The sequence below is a fragment of the Austrofundulus limnaeus genome, unplaced genomic scaffold (genome assembly GCF_001266775.1).
Source record: "Austrofundulus limnaeus strain Quisiro unplaced genomic scaffold, Austrofundulus_limnaeus-1.0 Scaffold45, whole genome shotgun sequence".
Classification (NCBI taxonomy): domain Eukaryota; kingdom Metazoa; phylum Chordata; class Actinopteri; order Cyprinodontiformes; family Rivulidae; genus Austrofundulus; species Austrofundulus limnaeus.
Genome location: NW_013952447.1, coordinates 669693 through 690251, shown reverse-complemented (window position 1 = coordinate 690251; position 20559 = coordinate 669693). Strand labels below are relative to the sequence as shown.

Genomic DNA, 20559 nt, shown 5'->3' with positions numbered 1-20559 from the left:
ATATATATCCGTTTTATCTGCATTTGTGTTTAAATGCTTTTACCAAAATCCAATGATGTCCAGAAAAAAATATAAATAGCATTACAATGTTGACACTACGCATTTTGGCCACTGATTATGCCTTTTCAATGGGTAGATCGTCACAGTAGAGATCTGAAAGTACAGTTAATTTTAGCTCATTCCTGGAGCATACCTGGAAGACGATGGCATTACATTTTCAGAACACTTTTATTCTTGCCATGACGTTAAAGAGGACAGCCCTAAACAAAATGAAAGTTCATTTGAATTTAGAAACAGCAGGTAAACAAATGAGCATTTTTGAGGACACATAGATTTTAATCATTGTACAAAAAGATGTCCTGGAAGGGAATTCACTTTCACCACTTGTTTATGAGTTTTTCATCAAGTTGAATGTATTTTGACATTTGTTCTGGAATAAATGACTTGAGCTGAAATAATGAAACTATTGTAGATAAGCATGTTGCAAAGGCGTAACTTTAGGTCTATCATTTAGGGCAGGGGTCTGCAACGTTGATGATCAAAAGAGCCATTTCTGCTACTAGATGCACTAATAAAATGTGTCCAGAGCCGCAAAACAAACTGCAACTGTGATTATCAACTGGTGGTTCGTGGGCCTTTTCAAGGCCTTTTTCGGCACCTTTACGGCCACTGGAGGTAGCATTATAAAACAAAAAAATTAATAAATATTGTGAATTTTATTATTTTTACACATCAGGATAAATGAAAAGACCACATTCAGGTAAACAAAAAAAAACTGTATATATTTTATCCTGAATTTCATAAAAACTAGTACAACTGAACTATTTAGGTATATATATTTTTTAATTCTTATACGTAGTCTTCAAATTCTTTAAAGGTAAGTGTAATGGATTTGAGAGAAAAAAGTTGGATTATTAAAGTAAACAACAGGCTAGCATTAGCTAACATGTTTTACTTTTTTATTAGTAGTATTGATCACGTTTTTGCATACAAATTAATTTCTGTTGTGAGTATAAAAAACAAACAAAAATATTCTGTTATGTTTGGTCACATTTTCAAAGAGCCACACATGGTCCCAGAGCTGCTGGTCGCARACCCCTGATTTAGGGGGTTATGCTCTAAAATCTTGCAAATCATTTTCAGCAATTATGCCTAAACATACTGTATACGGCAGTGAATTTTTTTATCAGGTCAAAGTTACCTAAAGACAAGAGAGTTGCATCTCTGTAATTAACCAATTCTAATTTCTAACGTGTTAGTGCAAATAATGTATTTTTTTTTTTTTTGGGGGGGGGGGTGATGACTGGATCAAATTATAGTGGGGGCCATAACCCCCTAAAAATTATATCCATGGCATGTTGTCTTTGTGAAAAGCAGCTTTTGTCAAATTCAACTGCATCAGTCCTTTATTAACTTTATTTAATGAGATGAAGTAGAACAACAAAAGCTACAAAAAAAAAATCATAAACAATTAAATAAATTCATACCATGAAATTGCATTTTTATTATGACAAAATAATGTTTGAAGGTTGACATTAGAATGACCTTTATAAAGAAAATCTGAAAAAAACGTGCAAATGATGACCAAAAGATTTAATTTTKCTGACCAAAGAACAAGCTCACCTTGCACATGCTTGAAAAAAAAAATAATCCAAATAATCTGCACTTTTTTGAGGCCTTTTCCCTAGTCATGGTCCAACAGCCATAAAAAAAGTCCTGTAATTTAATAATAATACATCAGGACACTCAAAGAGGCCTGGCGGTAATCTACAATATAGCCAGCCACAGCTGCCCTGGGGCAAACTGACAGAAACGGGACTGTCATGCACCAACACCACTGTACCCTCTGACCACAGCCAGAAGGCAAGGTGGGTGAAGTGTCTTGCCCAAGGACACAATGACTGAGACAGATGGAACGGGGGGGCGAACCGGCAACCCAGCGGTTACAGGACGACTCCCCTAACCACTCTGCTACAGCCACCCATGATTTACTTTAATAACTAAATTTCTAACAAAACTGACCTTTTTATTAAGAGGGGTTCTTAATGATTCAATAATAGTTTTAGCGGAAAAAGTGGATTTTATTATTTTTTTACCCCGAGGTACTCAGGTACTTGTGTGGCATCACATCAGTTTAGCATGAGGTCCTACATCGAGGAGTGAGATGAGTTGTTGTTCAGACTGTATGCAGATACACAATGTAACTTGAATAAAATCTTTGGGGAATAAACATGACCAAGCTCTCTTAAATTACTGACACAATACTGAATAGAGCTGAGGTCTGACTGAATCACTGCAACACTATATTTCCGATATATATTTTTTCTTTAAGTCTTTTTGTTGTAGGTAATGTGCTTGGGCTCACTGTGCCATTAGCTTTGAGCTTCACTCAACACTCTTATGTTTGACTTGGAAATATTTGATAYAAAAGGAGTTTGTGGTCGTCTTACTAACTGTAAGGTGCCTGACTAAAAATAAAATAAAATGAAAATAAATAAAAATTCACTCCTTCCACCTCAATTGTATTGCTTCAAAGCTTGAACAACTTGTTTCAGCAGTATTCAAAGAAACCTCACCTGCTATACAGAAAAAGTTCATTAATACAGCTTCATGCAGCACTTCTAGGTCTGTACAGTTTATGACGGGACTTTTTTTTAACCAAGAACAAACTTACAAGGACAAGGACAATGTAGGGTTTAGTGTCTTTGCTCATGGAAACTTGAGCCGCCTAGATTCTGACAGACAGATTACTGAAGCCACAAGCAAACTCAAAAGGCCAAAGCAAAAATGCATGCAATGGAAACAAAAAGGAGAGAAAACGCACACACACACAGCTGATTAAAGGTTCCTTTGAAGAGATGCATACTGCCTGCCACCTTTTCATGCCAGTTTGAAACAAGTGATCCAAGAATGTCTAACATGCTGCTGATGAGACATTTTCATCAAGCCTTTCTATTAGTGTTAGTAATCGTTAGTGAAAACTTTTTTCCTATCTGGTAATTTTACTAAAAAAAGGCATCCATTGTGGAATATTCGTGAATCCACATTAGTCAGCTGTASATGTGCACAGTACTTACACAGGTGGAGTTGAGACACATTTAAGTAAGCTCTAACTTTAAGCTATTTTCAAAAAGAAAGCTTTCTGATTTCAACAGAGAGAGCAYGTCTSTTTTCAAACACCAACTGATGAGCCTGCTGTAAAATGCTGTTTTTTGTGGTGACTTTGGAAAACTGGGAACAAMAATTTAAGCTGTACTACGAAAGCATTTTACCCGGTTGGGAAAGTCTAAAACTCTGAAATCTTTTAGTCATGACTGAGGCTGGTCATGTTTGGCATGTCTGTCATGTTTTTATTGGASATCCAGGAAGACTACATTAGATTGTCCCACTGCTTTGTTTGAATGAGGATGTTGGCAGAATGTTCTTTCTTCAATCCTGGCTGGTTTCATAAGAATGGGGATTTCCAGTATGACGGGTGTGGTGCTCCACCTGAGACGACGAGCGGGCTTGACTTCATTATTCTGAAACAAACTTTTGACAAACAGGTTTTTTTATCTTGTTTTTTTCTTAGTTCTTTGAATGTCACTGCATAGGTGGTGAAGACTTAAAAGACTGGACAAAATGTACGGAAGATAAAAGTTATTGGCAATAGGCAAACAAAACATTTTATGCTATTTCAATGTGATTTTTAATTATCGGCTATCCATCTCCAAATGATTAACTGTAAGTCAACCTGTGTCAAAATGGCCACCACAACCAAATCAGCCTTAACAAACACAAATATGACSATTATTCCGTCAATTTTCAAAAATATTAAGCTACATTTGTAATGTAGCTAAAAATCCAGAATCATACTCAACACAAAGCAGTCGCAGATTACTGAAAATTGTTGAAAACGTTGGTATTAAGTGTCGGAATCAATCTGCCCTGTCTGTTAGCGAAATGTCTCACGAACCACTGAACAATTTATAAYGCAATTCAGAAACATGTTAAAGTATGTCTACAACTTGAAGTCAATCAAATTCAAGGTGGCATGTAGTTGATTTTAGCCGACAAAAATATGTAATTCAGTCRGTTTTACAGTCTCTGATCTAAACTTGAGAACTTAATAGCTGAGAGTCATACCCAACATGTACTCCCAGTTGAAACCAATCATGTAAGAAATGTATGGTCAGGAGTGATATGCACAGTTTTCTGTTCTATTGTTGACCAAGTTGTCAAAAAACACATCTAAAGTAACTCTAAAACAGATGGGCACTAAGAAAAAAAGAGACTGCTAGAGTAAGAAAGAAAATGAAATCATCACTTGCTGAACACGTGAACGCATATCTGGATGATACACAGACATCAAACAAAAAAAAAATAACAATTTAGCACGTCATCTCCACGATGTTCTTTTTTTAAATGTTACAAGAAGGAAGAAGGAAGAGCTTGTCAAATGGACAATTARGCCAATTGTATAAAAGGTCTTCTATTTAAGTGTAACTAAATAAACCACTATGTTACAAAGAAACAACTTTTCTTTTTAGACTTAAATAAATAAAAATGGCAGAACTTAAAGACCTTTGTGACTCCACTTTTAAAACATCCTTTCTGTTTGTACCAATTGCTATGCAAGAAACTCAAAATCAATCTCAAATTTTAATTCATGATTTCAGTTTATTAATGAAAAAAAAATAAGCTTCTGACACAAGTGAAAAACCTAGACTCTTCCAGACTTAGTTTTTGTCAGATTTCAGATAAGTACAAACTTTTAATGAGAATACAGAACAAATTGAACACAAAAGACTGACAGCAAAAACAAATAATAATGTCTAATATTGGTCTTATTTTTTAAAACTTAAGTGAGAGTGGCGGAGTTGTCAACTGACCACTACCTGGTGGTGAGTTGGCTCCGGTGGTGGGGGAGGATGCCGGACAGACCTGGCAGACCCAAACATATAGTGAGGGTCTGCTGGGAACGTCTGGCAGAGTCTCCTGTCAGACGGAGCTTCAACTCACGCCTCCGGGGGGGACTTTGAACATGTTCCGGGGGAAGTGGGGGACATTGAGTCTGAGTGGGCCATGGTTCTAGTATCTAGAGTCCATACATTTATTATTCTGAAGTAAAAATGCCTTAAAATTTTAATTCCTAAAATTAATATATTACGTTGAATAAGAAATGCATATTTTATGTAAATTTATAAACTTATTAGCAAATAATATAACGTCCAAAACATAATTTTATAAGAACATTATTTTCCTACTGATCGTAACAATGAAAAGCTTTCTTTCAGGTTATTATTTTTGTTTTTTGGTTTAGTCTTGCATTGCTTCTCCAAGTTCTCTGAGCTGTGCCCATTCTATTTATAGCTGAGTCTATCAAAACAAAGGCCACAGAATTGTTGAGAGGCCAGAGGTTACCGTGAACTCTGTGACGGGGAATCTAAACTTGAAACAGAAGACTAAAATGTGCAGGACTTTATTTTTTGAGAAAAAAAATATAATAATGTGATAGTACTGAGAAAATATAATTAAAACAAAAGCTATGGAGAAGGGCAACATATGCAATGACAAAAACAATCTAAAATAAAATATAAACCTTTCTGTATCTTTAAATATTAATGTTGGTGATTTTATCGAAGGCGAGTGCATAAAAAGTGTATATGGGCGGCATGGTGGCTCAGTTGGTAGAGCTGATAATGTAAAGCCCTACACAATCCAGGTATTAAAGAGACAGATATGAAACACAATGTTTTCATAAAATACAACCAATGTTTTTTCACATAATATCAGAAGGCATTTTTATAAACAACTGTCTTTTAATTGTTGAGATGTTTATGACTCATAATTATGATTTATTCTAATTATTAAATAATTATAGTGCAAAAGCTTATTTTAATTGACAAAGAAAGCCAGTCGTTAACAACACTTCACACACCCAGCTATTCTCTTCTGTCTGCTTTCCTCCTATGTAAACATTGACCATGATTTTCATGAGCAGTGGCTGGTGTGACGCCTATTGTTTCGTTTCACATTCTTAACCTTTGTCCGCCTTGTTTCTTAACACACTGCAGACATTTTAAACTAAAGCTTTTGCCAGAGGGTTAAAAAAGGAAAAAAACAAAAAACAATGTTTTACTTTTTTAATCAAAAAGGTTGTACACTCCACGTCACTGGAGCTAATTTTAAACAGTTTTCTTAGCTAGGCTATAATTACACTTCTGGAATTGTGTTTTATCAAAATGAAGGCTTTAGATCCATTGGAGACGCTTAGCACTCCACATCGTGAGAAGGAGCTAATTCAGCTGTGTCCATAATTGTTCTTTTCAAAATGTTTTCTGGTTTTGATGCACTACTTACCACAAATCCCTACTTTTTCATTTTTACATCTTTGTAATAAAAGCAAGTACTGCATCATGAAAATATCAAACTAGTTAAGTATCAGGTGTTTACGTAGTAAGTACCAGGTAACAAGTCACTTTATAATAAAAGCCCAGTCCTTTCAGGTACTCTGCAAGTACCTCTGTTACCTCATAACGCATTGGACCAACAAGGTACTAGCAGTACCTTCTAGGTACTAGGTTGTATTATGTACTGTATTAGATTTAGGAATGCTAATGCTGACAGTTAAAGCATGCACATGTTTGATAAATCTGAGACGTCTGCATCAGAGCCATCAACACATCCTTTATAGGATGGTACAAAGGTATAAAATACTTTCAGTTTCCCTTCCAGAGTTTGTTTCACATAAAACCAAAACTGAGCAATTAAAAGAACCAAAACCACTGAGTTACAAAATCTTTAGGTTTCACTTAATGTCAAGTTCTTGCATCTATACACATTTTCATGACTGAGGGCTTGTTTGGTGTGCATGGCTAATCCTCCCCTTAAAGGAATGCAGACATGAATGGAAATGTTTTGACATCTCTTTCGTGAAAAAGAACATTGTGACTGGTGACGCACGGAAGTTGCTCAAATTAGATATTAGATAAAATCTAGATTATTATATTTTTTGACTTGGTAAACGATACCACAAGACGTAGTGTTACAATAGTGCTAAAGTTTAAAAGTCTAAGGGTTTATATCTTTAGTAATTATCAGGTCTTCCTATGTCGGTAAATATTAGAATTCCAACACACTTTAAACAGGCGTGACCAGCACACGCTCTTCTTACATAACACTGTGGACATTTTTCTTAAAGGTTACCACCATCATTTTTAATATGTTTTTTGTCATCATGGACTTCAGTAAATTATGAAAAAAAAAGTCTCAACTAGAGAATCTTGAATGAAAAAAAGCATTGAAAATGTTTAACAGGAGTATGGTAGTCTGTGTTAAGTTATTGCACTACAAAAGAGAAACAAGAAACACTAATGCTCTAATTTTAGTATTTACTGTTCAAAAGTGTTTGGCTAGAACAGAAAATGCTTTAAAAAAAGAAAGTTTTTACAATTTGAATTTGTATTTTTTTTTATCAATTTCCAAAATGAAATACTTGTCTGCTGTCCAGAGGGGACAAAAATAGGCTTTAAGAGGCAGCTTGTTAAAGAGCAGTATAATACTGAGTATCTGCAGGTAACAGTGATATTCGCAAAGGTTTCTTGGAAGTCTGGAGATGCATTTCTGTAAGTTATTATATGGCACAACAACTCCTAAAATAGATCTACGTGATAAAAAAACAAGGAGTTGTATAGGTGATGGTACGGCCCACAGAGACCTCGACATTTTTGAGTGTCTGGAATTACATAGAAAATCTAAAGGATGTGAGTCACAGATGACGTGGCCATAGTTCAAGATGTTTCAGCCTACCTGCAGTGATATTTCAAAAACTGAGCAAAGGTAGTTTTGTACAGATTACTTCTTCACTTTGTCCCTTCACTTTGCTTTAATGGATGAAAAAAATACAAAATTTAATTGGACAGTACTCTTACTTTACAGCATTTTACACATGTAAAAAATTAATAATGTGTTCAATGAATGTGGTCTTACTGTTCAACAGCTTTTTAATTATAACAGATCAATTCTAAAAGGGAAATGTTTATTCAACCTAAAACGGCAAACTATGCCTATGTCATTTCCAATACATTTAATGAAAATATATAATAGCTACAAATGGTACATAGTTAGTTCATTGGGAAATGTGTTAACCAATTAATAAAGTAAAAACATTTTTTCATTAGAAACACGACATTCCTGAGGCCACTCCTTCAACTGAACATTACTGGAATGAAGACGGCACGTGAATAAAAGCAAACAACCAATCTGCTTCAGTACTCGACAAGCTGAAATGCATGCAAGGCATGTGCAGAAATGTCAAATATGTTGGCAGCAAAATTTGTTTCCAAACTGAGCCATTACAAGCAATTAAAAAGAGAATACAAAATCCCCCAGCCTGTCAAAGACAACACAGTATTTCCATGCTATTAAAAACTAATTGGCTGCTTTTTGATCAGAAGATCAGTCAGAATCAGCAATACTTAGAAAGTATTTTGTTCTTTCCAGCTACCTGTTCTCCGGATGTTGGAGGATTATGGCATTACATTAGCTTCTTAAGCAAGGCATTAAAGCGTTTAAGAAACAAATCAAACAAATGGGCTAAAGAAATTTTATTCTTGCAATATTTGTGCATCTACGAATCATTCAAGCAAAAATGATTTAAAAAAATGATCACAGTTTTTCTTTTTAGCTGCTGCTATATACTATATAACAATTGTGTATAAAAAAAACAAAAAAAAGAGGAAAAAAATTGTTTTTGATGTTATTTTAATCTCAGCGAGGTGGAAATCCCCGATGTGGCCCACCTCTGCCTCGAAATCCTCCCCTGTCTCCTCGGAAGTTTGGTCTGTTTCTTTCTCTGCCTCTGTCTCCACCTCTTCCAGCATTCGGCCCCCCACGTCCACCTCTGGGGGCACCACCACCACGGTCTGACTTTATTTTAACAGGAGACTTGGGCCGCAGCCTCTCGATTTCCTCAGTACAGCCAGATAAATGGGATTCGGGTAAAGGGAAATTTGAGGCGAAGGTTTCTGGATTAAAGTTGGTGTTTGTCAGTGTAGGACCAACGGTCACCCAGCCTAGAAATGGAAGAAAAAGAATGGACACTGGTTGAAAAACGAGGAGAAAAGAAACAAATAAATCCAAACTGCAAATCAACAATATTGTTTTATTTTAGCTAATTTAGTTGTTYAGTAGAAGTGGTGCACGTCACCTGGTCTGATGGTTGAGTCTCTTCCGAACAGGTGCAGCCTCCTGCGGCCCAAGCAGAAGTGTTCGATGATGTGGAAGATCTCCACAGGCTTCTCCACGTTTCCCATCTCAGGCTCCTCAGTAATAATCAAGTCGATGTCCACGTTGGCGTGGATGAAGTCCCCATCAGTGCTTCTGCGCACTGTTCCCTTGATTCCCATCAGGCAGTGTTCCTGAAATAAATGCATTATAACTCTTTGTGCATCATGTAATGTGATTTAAACTGAGATACTGTAAGTTTCAATGCAACACATGGTAATACACCTGGCAACGGAACTGTTTGCTATGAAAAATATATTTGTCATTGGCATTTATTCCACAAAAACAAAGAAGATAAATTATACCATGTCCAAACATAACCAAATACAGTGTTTCATACATATGGAATAAAGTCAATGWTTTTTGTTTGTTTTGTTTTTTTCTGGTGACGTTAATAAGACTTTCTTCACTTTTTAGTTTCACACAAATGTTTTCACATAACAACTGCATTCTGGCTGATCAACTCCAAGCCTCATGTGATGTACTATTGTTACTTTGTCTTGTTTCCTTATAAACCAGATGAGATGTTGATAGATCTGACAGAGACAAAAGAAAAAAAAAAATACCAAAAATGACGACAAACTTGTCTTGCTTTGTTTTTCTTCCTGCTCTTTTGTCACGGTGACTAAACAGATACTAGTAAGAAGGTATGCATTTAGCTAAACTGTAAATATTTCCTTTACAAATATGCACAGATCACATTAAAACTTTAATTTCTACTGCAATACTACTTTAGAGGAAACTGCTGCTACATTGTTTTACTCCATTACTCCATTAGACCCAAATGAATCATTTCTCTTACATTAATTGTATTACCATAACACCTGGAGCCGTTTGGTCAGTGTTTACACAAGTCCTCTGTACCTTAGTCCTCTGGAATACTGCTTTGGGGTCCATTGCTTTTGTTTTTCCTGGGTTGTTTTTGTTGGTTTTAATCCAACAGATATCCTCACACCTTCTGAATCCCCACTTCCTCAGGCACTGAAACCATGGTGAGAAGATAAGAACAAAAACAGATAATTAGTTGAAACACTATCATCAACATGGTAACTAAAATAAAAAAAATAATAAACTGGTCCTCAAGTACTAGGGATGTTGACATTTCGTCAGCAGATACTGCCATTTTCTTCCCAAACTGCTGTGACCAGATTTTGCAAGGCTGCTCGGTGCGTTTGCTTGTAATTTCCTCCTGCTTCGTTATTTCTACGAATTTCAACAAATCGGGCTGCCGTCAGGTAGTTAGCTACAGCCTCCTTCGAGTTTTTAATTTTTGTTGATGCGTTTTGAAGAGACAATTTTTTGAAAAGAGGATCAAAGTAAATCATGAGTTTTTCTAGTGACCCCTTAAAGAGATAAGCTGCCATGAAGAACATTAATTTACCTGCCCTTCTTCCAAATTTGATAATGATTTGAAATGTCGAAGTGTGTTTTTTTTTAATCCGGAACAGCGCTTGTTGCAAAGTGTGTTGACGCTCGTCTTCGTCACTTGACACATTTAACACGCTGTCATTGGTTGAGGAGCTTTGTTTCCAAAACAGATGTCCACATGGTTTTTAAATTTTTTAATTTCCTTACTTTCTAAGACAAATTAAGTTGATTTGATGCTGCAGTTTGCCTTGTAATGTTATTTTATACCTTTTCTGCTACTTTTGAATTGGCTATTATTAAGTTTTATTGGTTTTTTAGGATACAAGATGCTTCCTACAAAACCAGAATGGGAATCTTTTCCTAAAATTTCATGGCGATATCTTGAACACTGAGGAAGTTATAAGCAAAATTAGAAAACAGCAAGGTGAAATGGTCACAAAGGCCCCATTGGTTCTGCTGTGAACTGCAGCAAGAAAACATGAGCTGATTTCACTTAAACAAACATCAATAACTTCCCTCATACTTCAGATAATCACATGATTTTGGTGTTATTTTGTATGGTTTGAAATGTTCTTTTGGAATCCGCTCAGATTTAATATTGGTGTAGGATTAAAAATTTATCCACATCCCTACGAGTACCCCTATCCAGCATGTTTTACTTGTTTCCCTGCTATTCAGCAGGTCTTCAGAAGACTGTTAATCACTCATTCATTCAAACCAGGTGTGTCAAATCAGGGAAACATCTAAAAACCACAGATTTAAATGTTGACCAACACCTCAAGAGCTTCTCTGAGCTTGATGAGACATTTTCAAAATATAATATTGACTCAGTTTTATGTTTTTTTAGTATTGCCTCTGGAAGTCATTGATTCTTTGCCATTTATTTGTAAATAATAAATCAGATAACATGTATTAAAGTARTGATTCTCAACCCTGGTACTCAAGGACTCCTTTCCTGCATGTTTAAATGTTTCCCTGATTTGGCACACCTGGTTTGAATGAATGCGTGATTAACAATCTTCTGAAGACCTGCTGAATAGCAGGGAGACAAGTAAAACATGCTGGGTAGGGGTACTTGAGGACCAGGATTGGAAACCACTGCATATCTGAGCGTGCAACATTTTATGACATTCTCTAGTAATTGTTGTTTTAAAAAGGTAAAGCAGTCCAGCTATACTTCAGCTTTAAAAATAATCATGCTGATGAATTTATGCCAGTTCAACAGGTTTCTGGAGTTCAGAGCTGAGAAGCCATAGTATAAAGTGTTTTCATTAAAAGTTTACTTTATCATTTCCCTTCTTTGCGGTTTGTCCAATTTTAAGATTTTGAAAAAAAAAAAAGGCACTTGTGTCAATTTCTTTATTTTTTTTATATATTGGGCAGTTATTTTATTGGTTTGTCAGAAGTCAAACATTTTCATTGCCTGCCTCAACCGAACAATAAAATTTAGTTGTAGCTCTGCATGTCTCAAATGGTTAGAAATGAGTAGAACTGTACGTTGTTTGTAACATAAAATAGATCTGTGAAAATACCAGTTCATGTAAGGTCTATAAAAACTTTTTTTTTTTTTTTTTTTTTTGCAAATCCAAAGGGTGGGGCCTTCACTCATCATTTCTGATAAAAAAAACAAAAAACAAAAACGTCACAGTGTCAGACAGCTATGTGCCTAAAGCCGAGTTCCCACCAAACGCGTCTTGAGCAGCAAAAACGCTCCTGATGGCGGTTTTTGGCTGCTTGTCAAAAGATGTCCGTTCACACCGAAAGCGTCAGAAGACGCACAATGGGAGGAGCATGTTGGTTCTTTTCTGGTCGGGTTTGTTTTTTTTTTTTCGGTCTCTGAAATGGCAGAGCAAGCGAACATTGCACACATCAGATAATTRATTCAACAGATAATTTAGAGGCGGTTTGTTCGGCAACTCTGCTCTGAGCTGCGAGCTGACGTTTTTTTTTTTTTTTTAAGACCGGGACCAGACTAGAGGCGCATCTGAAGAGGGAGGAGCGCCTTGATTTTTTTTTTTCCGGTCTGTCTTTAATGACGGGTGAAATAAAGATAAAATAAAGAAAATGGCTTTGCTTTATTTACTAAAGAGCAAGTGAACGTTGCGCACATCGGCCCATCTCAACATCAAACATATAATCCATATTAAAGCTCAAGATCTCAAATTGACTAAACTTTATTGGAGTATGGCAAAGAGGAAATCATTGAACTTGAGTTTGCCAAACATGATGTGGAAAACTTTGTGTTCAAGTGCTTCTCAAAATAATAGTCAAAATTGAGACTTTGACATTGAAAAGGTTTTTGGAAACATTTGTTGCAAAGATATCCAATTTATATTGACTGTGACTAATTTATGACTGCAATATAAGCATTAAAACATTTAAGGGGTAAACACTTTTTATAGGCACTGTGAACAAATGAGAAAAGAAAATAAGGATTGCTTAATGATGGAAACCAGAAACCAGGAAGAAAAAAACTTTTACGTATTTGATGTGGGTAGACAATTGTTCTAAGACTGGCATGTTGTAATTATGTTTTAGTGAATCAACACAGACTGTATTACCATTCTGCCCAAGTCCAAGCCTTCACCTGAGCCACACCAGAGAAAGACGAAAGAGCGTAAATCTGATATCTCCTCTATCTCCAGTCTCATGATCTAAAAAAACACAGTAAAAAATAGTAAGATGATCTCATTAGTAAAGCTCTGTATTGTGAACAACCTCATCATTCTATTCAACTACAATTCTTTGGGTCACAATTCAATTCACTTCAGTTTGATTCAATAATGTGTTTACTTTGACATTAGTTTCCTAATAGGAAGAAGTAGTACACAAATAATTCATTAGAAGTGGTTCAGGATTGTTACCGATCGAAACGTTAAATGGCCAGGGGATCAACTCAATTCAGAAGCTTTTCTGAATCAATATTGATTTGCAAAAAATAAATTATTTACAGGTATTTAACCAGGCAAATCCCATTGACATCACAGATTTCTTTTGCAAGGGAGACCTGGGACTGAAGACAACCTATTGTACATATTTTTTTGGGAAATCAGAATACCTGGAGAAAACCCATGCAAGCACAAGGAGAACGTGCAAACTCCGCACAATAGGATCCCAGGTCTGAACCAGGGATCAAACACAGGATCTTCTTGTTGTGAGGCATCAGTATTAACCACTGAGCAGTCGTCGTGCAACCAAATTATTGCAATKCATTGCTAAGTTGATTATTTTACCCAGCCCTACTCATTAGGAGGTGCCTTATAAAGTGAATACATCATTTGCCAATGAGTTTATGTATTAATCTGAAGTACAAAATGTAAATTATCCAAAGTTGTATGCACACTTACATCATCCCACGTCCAGAAACGTTCTGTGTGGCTGATGCCGGACTCTCTGTAGTATTCCTCTAAGGGAGGCTCAATTAGGATCACATCAAACTGGCTCTTCAACTCCCGCAGGTCAAAGTGCTCTAGATCAGCCTGGAGGTACCTAAATAAAACACCTACATGCTTTTTCAGAGCGAACATTTCTCTACACTGTTACTAAATAATTTAACTCACAATCTGGTCACTATTAACAACAATAAGCATACATAGGAGGGACGTTGGTGCTGGAGATGAGTTCATCTTTCAGTCGGATCAACTCTCGCAGTTTAGGATATTCTTCAAATCTATCAGCCAAGCCTTGAACACGAAAGGATAAAGGTCAAATAAAACACACAAGCATCCATGAGTTAAAAGCACTCACTCAAATAAACATACACTCACCGACATCTCTGATGAAATTTTGAGGCCTGTGCCCTGTGTCCACGAAGTGTTGACAGTAATCATTGTGAGGGTTCAAACTCTGGGTACCCTGAGAGGTATAGAAATGAAGTGACAAAGTACAGAGACAAACAACAAATTAAAGTAAATGAGAAAATAAGCTGGATAAACATTTTGCATCAACTTTAATGGGAACACCCAAACGCCTTGCAAGATAACGCAATTTCAGCAACAAGTGTAAGAAGAGAAGAAGCCATTAATGATGGGAATCAAAAGCAATTAAAACAAATTAAAATCCAACCATCAAAAATTGTACATATTGACAGCTATAACAGCTTCAAAACTGCCTCAACAAAATACTTTCAAGAAAAACAAAGTTAACTTTAATTCATGTGCATGAGACACCGTACACTTGTCCACTTGTGGTAAAACTGATTATATAAAACATATTTTATAAACATTGGTAACGTAAATTTTCACCAACCTCTATTGTGATTACATGGTTGATTTAACTCAAGTTTGCCATGTCCTCTATGTTAGGCATGACATGTTTCAATTTTTTTTTCTAATGTTACCTTTAGCCACTATAAAACTGTTGCTTGTTTATAACGAAACTCAATAGTTGTGTGACAATGCATCAATACAATCATAAGACCTTCTGAGAAATGTTCCTTTAAAAACAGAGTCAAGTTGCTGGACAAAACTCGTCCTTCAAGTTTTGAAGCTGCAGCTAAAATAAGACTTGTTTATCTCAGTTCCACCATCTCAGTCAAGAATTAATGTTAGCCACGTCAAACTCGTGACAAAGCAATGACATTTTTGACGCCACTCAAACGTCAATTTTTTACACTACGAAGTCACCATACATATTTAGAATATTTTCTGTACATTAAATGTAGACTGTAGTAAAACGGTGGTGTTAACACACAGACTTTAGGTCTTTTTTATCTGCAGATGCAGATGCATTTTATCAAACACGACAATCAATGACCAGCATTCCATAATTTTCCTTCAGCATCGGCTGCACATTTGTCTAGGCCCTGTCTGATGTGGACATCTTTTTAATTATCATTTTAACCTTTACCAAAGTATATTTCACTGTAAATACTTCAAGGTACCCACAGTGAGGGTGAGCAACTTGCACTGTAAATGCAACAGTATTTTGATTAAGTTTACAAACTTTGTGTATGTTAATTACTATCAACAGAAGATTTCAGACAGTCAAATATCCTGTTTTATTAATTAGCTTAACTGATCACTCTGWCAAAAAATAAACCAAAACTAAGCTATGGAAGTGTGTAAGAAGGAAAACAATGCAACAAAAGTTTTCAATACAAAGTTTGTTTCAAATGCAACCTTTAAAGAGCTGTCATAACTGAGTACTTTGGCATTTATAACCAGGGATAAAAGTAGTTTTRAATTCTTGCCGGTACTATTGTACATAAAACGTCATTAACTGTTCTCGTGCAAGCAGCATTATTTTTCTTAGTAAAAGAGGACAACCTTTTGACAAAATCTGGTTGTCTGCAAAACATTTTGGTTGTAAAAATAATTCAATAAAAATGTAATTTAATAAGTAGGCTTTTTTGTTCTGTATACAAAGTTTACTGTATACAAATATTCTCAGTCAGCAGGTTGACAGTTTTGGGAATTGCTTAAGCAGAAATTCCTCGTTCTACTCCTCATTCTCTTCTTTGCAATAAAGAGCAAAAATATTGCTACTAACACTTTTCTACACCTAGAGGTTACCCAACATCCATAAGCTTTCTGCTTACAGGTCAAACCTTTTCATTTAAATAGGAGTGTATTGTGGACATGACCTTATTAAAAGTTACAGTTTGGTGTTCTTAGGACTGAAGACTTTCTGAAGAAAGAGGTTTTAAACAACTCTTCTGTCATTTTAGTGTTTTCAACAGAGAAACTTTAATATATGAATTAAAAAATATAGCATTTTTGTTTGATCAAACTTACAAGTTCCTCCACTAAAATTTTGTGTAATTTAAAGGCATTGAAACACCTGGTTACATTTAGCAGATATTTATGATTAGCTACAAGCACCTGAAGCTGATTCAGAGAACACTGATTTTGGAAGAACATCAAAGTCAAACTTAGACTTGTCTTTGTTAGAATTTGGGGCATATAAATACAGTATTTCGTCTTTAATATTTTTACAGTGTTCATTTTAAAGCGCGCTCCCACAGCGGCGCTGCTCCTTTGAGAATAGGAGTTYCACGTGCCAGTTGTACATGTCTGTAAGATAATAACTACGCTCTAAACACATCATATTTAATAAATAAAAAGGGTTTAGACTCTTAAGTCCCAGGCAGGTCAGAGATGCGCTGCGAGTGGAGAGATGCAGCAGCCGCGGTCAAACTGCCTCTGAGCCCTCGCTTCAAAGACAACAACGGTCAGGTGATCTCTTGCGGTTTTGTTGTGAACGTGAACACACGGTGTTATGGTGAAATGCTGCGAGGTGCTTTTAGAAATATAATATACCGGTATATAACATACGTAATCCTCGGCAGAAAATAGTCCAGGAAACGCTGAAAGCTTTCCAGGGAGGTGTTCACCTGCCCTCTGACTCGAGGTCGACTTCGACCTCTTCCCGGTACTGCGTACCGGCGCAGAATCTTTTAGTGGTATGCAGTACCAGACCATACCGGCTTACTTTCATCCCAGTTTACAACACATAGTTGGCCTTAATCCAGCATCAGGTGGCTGAAAGTATTTATCAAGTTATTCACTTCCTGTTACTGCTTTGTGTGACTTTTTTTCCAACAAAAAGCCCTGATCATATCATTAAAACTAGTTTCTTCTTCAGTTCTAGTGRTTGTAATGTGATATAACTAATCTAACAAAACAATGGAGCCTACCAAGAAATGTTCTATGCATCTAATACTAAAACATGTATGGTATGCACAAAAGTAGGGCAAGACATGCAAGAAAAGTTGGGTGTGTTTAAAAGAAAATGAAATTCCAACCTTAAGGAAAGTGCTGGAATCCTTATACACCTCCTCATATGGGTTGCTCTCATCTTCCTGCTGCACCTCCACTTCATCCTAACGCACACAGAAAAATAAAATAGACACATTTTATGTATTGRAACTGCAACAAACTGAGCTGAAAGGAATGTGATCAAAACACATTTTAATGAGATCGTATTCAAATGATTGCAAATAGTTACAAATAAACTGATAAAATAGTTTAAAAAGTAGAACTAAACACCTAAAGCATTTTCTTTTCGGCATCCAGTATCAAGACTGTGAATGCAKCAGTGTCAGCTGCGATTTCTAAATGAACGCTGGTTATGTCGCTCTGCTATGAAATGGTGACATGAAAATGTTGTGTTAATTATTTGAGATAATCCTCAATTCACACCTTAGTTAACATCCTTGTTTTCTAAAATCTCAATCAAGACATCTTATGTGTCACACAAAGATGTCAGATAAAATCAGATACAATTTTGGAACAATTTAAATGTTTTCTTACACTGGGAGACAAAGGTTAAGAAAAGAAAAAAGTCATTTTTAGTTGTTTAAACTCATGTACAGATATTCATCAAAAATCACACATAAAAACTCACACCGATAAACCAGTAATTATATATAAAAGACAAGAAATAAACATTGTCCAGCCAAACATCCTAAGTTCAATAATTACTTTATTAGTTTTGTCTCTGTGTATATACTATATATATTGTTGTTGGCCTACATTTCTTTATATGTTAAATTTTGTTGAACAGGCTTAACAGGCTTGCTAATAAAGACTGTTCTGTTCGGTTTAAATTATAATAAATTCCTAAAACGAGTATCAGTCACACAGCGCTTTAAAGATAATCCTTTCCCAAGCAAATCTTTGTTTTTTGGCAAATCTTTATACAGGTAAAGAGAGGTATTGGTAGGAATGCTTTAAAAGAGTGAACCAACAGCAAAAGAGGGGGGTCATTTTTCCCTGGAGTTGTGAAACCTCACTAGAATGCATTCAGCCATTTTCAACATTTAAAAATTCCCACATAAAAACAAAACCTACTCAACAAGTAGTTCTTATCTTGAGTGCTATTTTACTGCTAATCAGTTTCAATCATTTCCTTTAAAGAAAATGTTTTGGAAACCAGGTTTATCGACATCGATAAACATGTTCCTGTTGTTTTAGTTCCCGTGATTTCATAAACGGCGGCACGGTGGCTCAGTTGGTAGAGCTGATGCCTCTCAGCAAGAAGGTCACCGGTTCAAATTCCGGTCTGGGGACCTTTCTGGGTAGAGTTTGCATGTTCTCTCTGTGCATGTGTGGGTTTTCTCCGGGTACTCCGGCTTCCTCCCACAGACCAAAAACATGACTGTTAGGTTAATTGATAACTCTAAACTGTCCCTAGGTGTGAGTGAGAGAGTGAATGGTTGTTTGTCTCGTTTGTCTCTATGTGTGTCCCTGTGATGGACTTGCGACCTGTCCAGGGTGTACCCCGCCCCTCGCACTGTGACTGCTGGATATGGGCACCAGTGACCCATGTGACCCTGAAAAGGAAGAAGCGTGTACAGAAAATGGATGGATGGATGGATTTCATAAACCCCTTACTTTTGGTTCTTCTACATCTTCTTCTGTATCCTCTCCCTCTGTTAGTGGCTTCTTCTTGGGAGGGGGCACTGAGCTGTCATAGGAAGCCCTGCAAAACATTGTTTTTATTATTATTTAGACAAACTTGACAAACTTACTAATAACTTAGCATAAGTAAATTTCCCAGACTCTAAGATTAAATGAACAAACAAAATAAATAAATAAAAAAACAAGAAGAATTAAGCTTTTGGTGAAAATGAGAAAGTTTAATCTGAATAAAATGTATTTAGGGTTTACAGTGGTATAAATTTAATTACATAAATTTGTTTGAAACTAACAAAAGTAGTAAGAAAAACATAAATAAAACTAAAATAATTAAAATTAGTCATTGTTTTTAAATTTTGGTTCACCAGAATTACAGGGGGAAAAAACAAAGACAGAACATACACTGGATCAAGAATAGCAAATACTTTTTTTTAAGTCAAACATCTTAAGTTAATTGTTAGGCTACCTTTAGGTGTTGTTAATGAGTCCCACAAAACCAAACCCCATACCAGTTTGTTCAACATTTGTTCTCCCAAAAGTGCAAAAACACATTTTAAAGAGTGCATTCTGTTTAAAAACAGAGAAATGCACATTTGGGCTCCTATGTGTTTCCCCTATTGAGATTATCTGAGAGGAGACATTTTATCTTACCTGCATGTTTCTCTTGTCTCTTCTATCTCTTTAAGTTCATCCTTACTGTGTAGGACAGCCCCAATACTGTCWGCGCTTTCAGCTCCCAACTGTGTTCAGAATAGAAATTCACATGAACTAATGTTTGCTTCAAGTTGGCATGCACCTGTAGCTACATTTAACACAGTAAATATGCTCTAATATATATGCAATAAAGTAAGCTTCAGAAGGTCTTCTCATTTGCATGTGCTCATTTCACGCTTATTTACATGTTCACCATTCTCGGTTTAGGCTATGGTTTGCAGTGAAGCCATTATCCCCTCTATTACTTCATAAGGCAAGCGGCGTTTGTTTACGAAATCAGCTAGGTAAGAACCGGTTAATGCTATCATTCTAAGCTCTAAAATTGGTTCTTCCAAACAACATAAACATTCAGTCGTTCTGCAGCTCTGCTACCCCTGGAGCTACGTTAGCCAATARCAACTTGCTAACTGGGTGTGCATGTGTACTTGCCTGCTGAGCTAGTAATTGTCGCCTAAGCTTTTGCCTCTCGCGGATTTCTTGAAGCCTACTGTTCATTTCTCCCCCTGTAACAGTTTCTTATAAATTATACTTGTTCTTTCATACACGTGTGTTAAGAGCAGGTTGTAACAAAAACATCGGCTAAATCAAGACAGCCGCTAAAACATATCAGAATGGGTACGCTCGTTAACCACACCAGTACATACGAGGACTCTGTACGGATATGTCTCTGACTAAAATGAGTACGTGCATTTGAATCAAAGCTTTTGCCATTGTGGAATTTCCAAGTGTCGTGTTACAGAAGGTCAAATAATTTAAAACAGAAGGAAATAAATTAAAGAAAAAGAATATTGACTGTAACTCCGCTTTTCCCGTTGACAAACGGTGTACGCCAATAATAAAGTTAACACAC

At 36.1% G+C, this 20559-nt stretch overlaps 1 protein-coding gene across 1 annotated transcript; it reads right to left on the bottom strand.

The window, feature by feature from the left end:
* Positions 1 to 7861: 7861 nt before the first annotated feature.
* On the bottom strand, positions 7862 to 20329 carry mettl14 (methyltransferase 14, N6-adenosine-methyltransferase non-catalytic subunit). The gene is made up of 11 exons (XM_014007858.1): positions 20139 to 20329; positions 19647 to 19735; positions 18972 to 19059; positions 17381 to 17458; positions 14403 to 14490; positions 14228 to 14318; positions 13983 to 14124; positions 13197 to 13289; positions 10132 to 10248; positions 9191 to 9401; positions 7862 to 9056 (listed from the first exon to the last, which is right to left on the bottom strand). Exons 1-11 carry the CDS (start codon positions 20202 to 20204, stop codon positions 8752 to 8754), a joined length of 1368 nt encoding a protein of 455 aa, XP_013863312.1. The 5' UTR covers positions 20205 to 20329; the 3' UTR covers positions 7862 to 8751.
* Between the last annotated feature and the right edge of the window lie 230 nt (positions 20330 to 20559).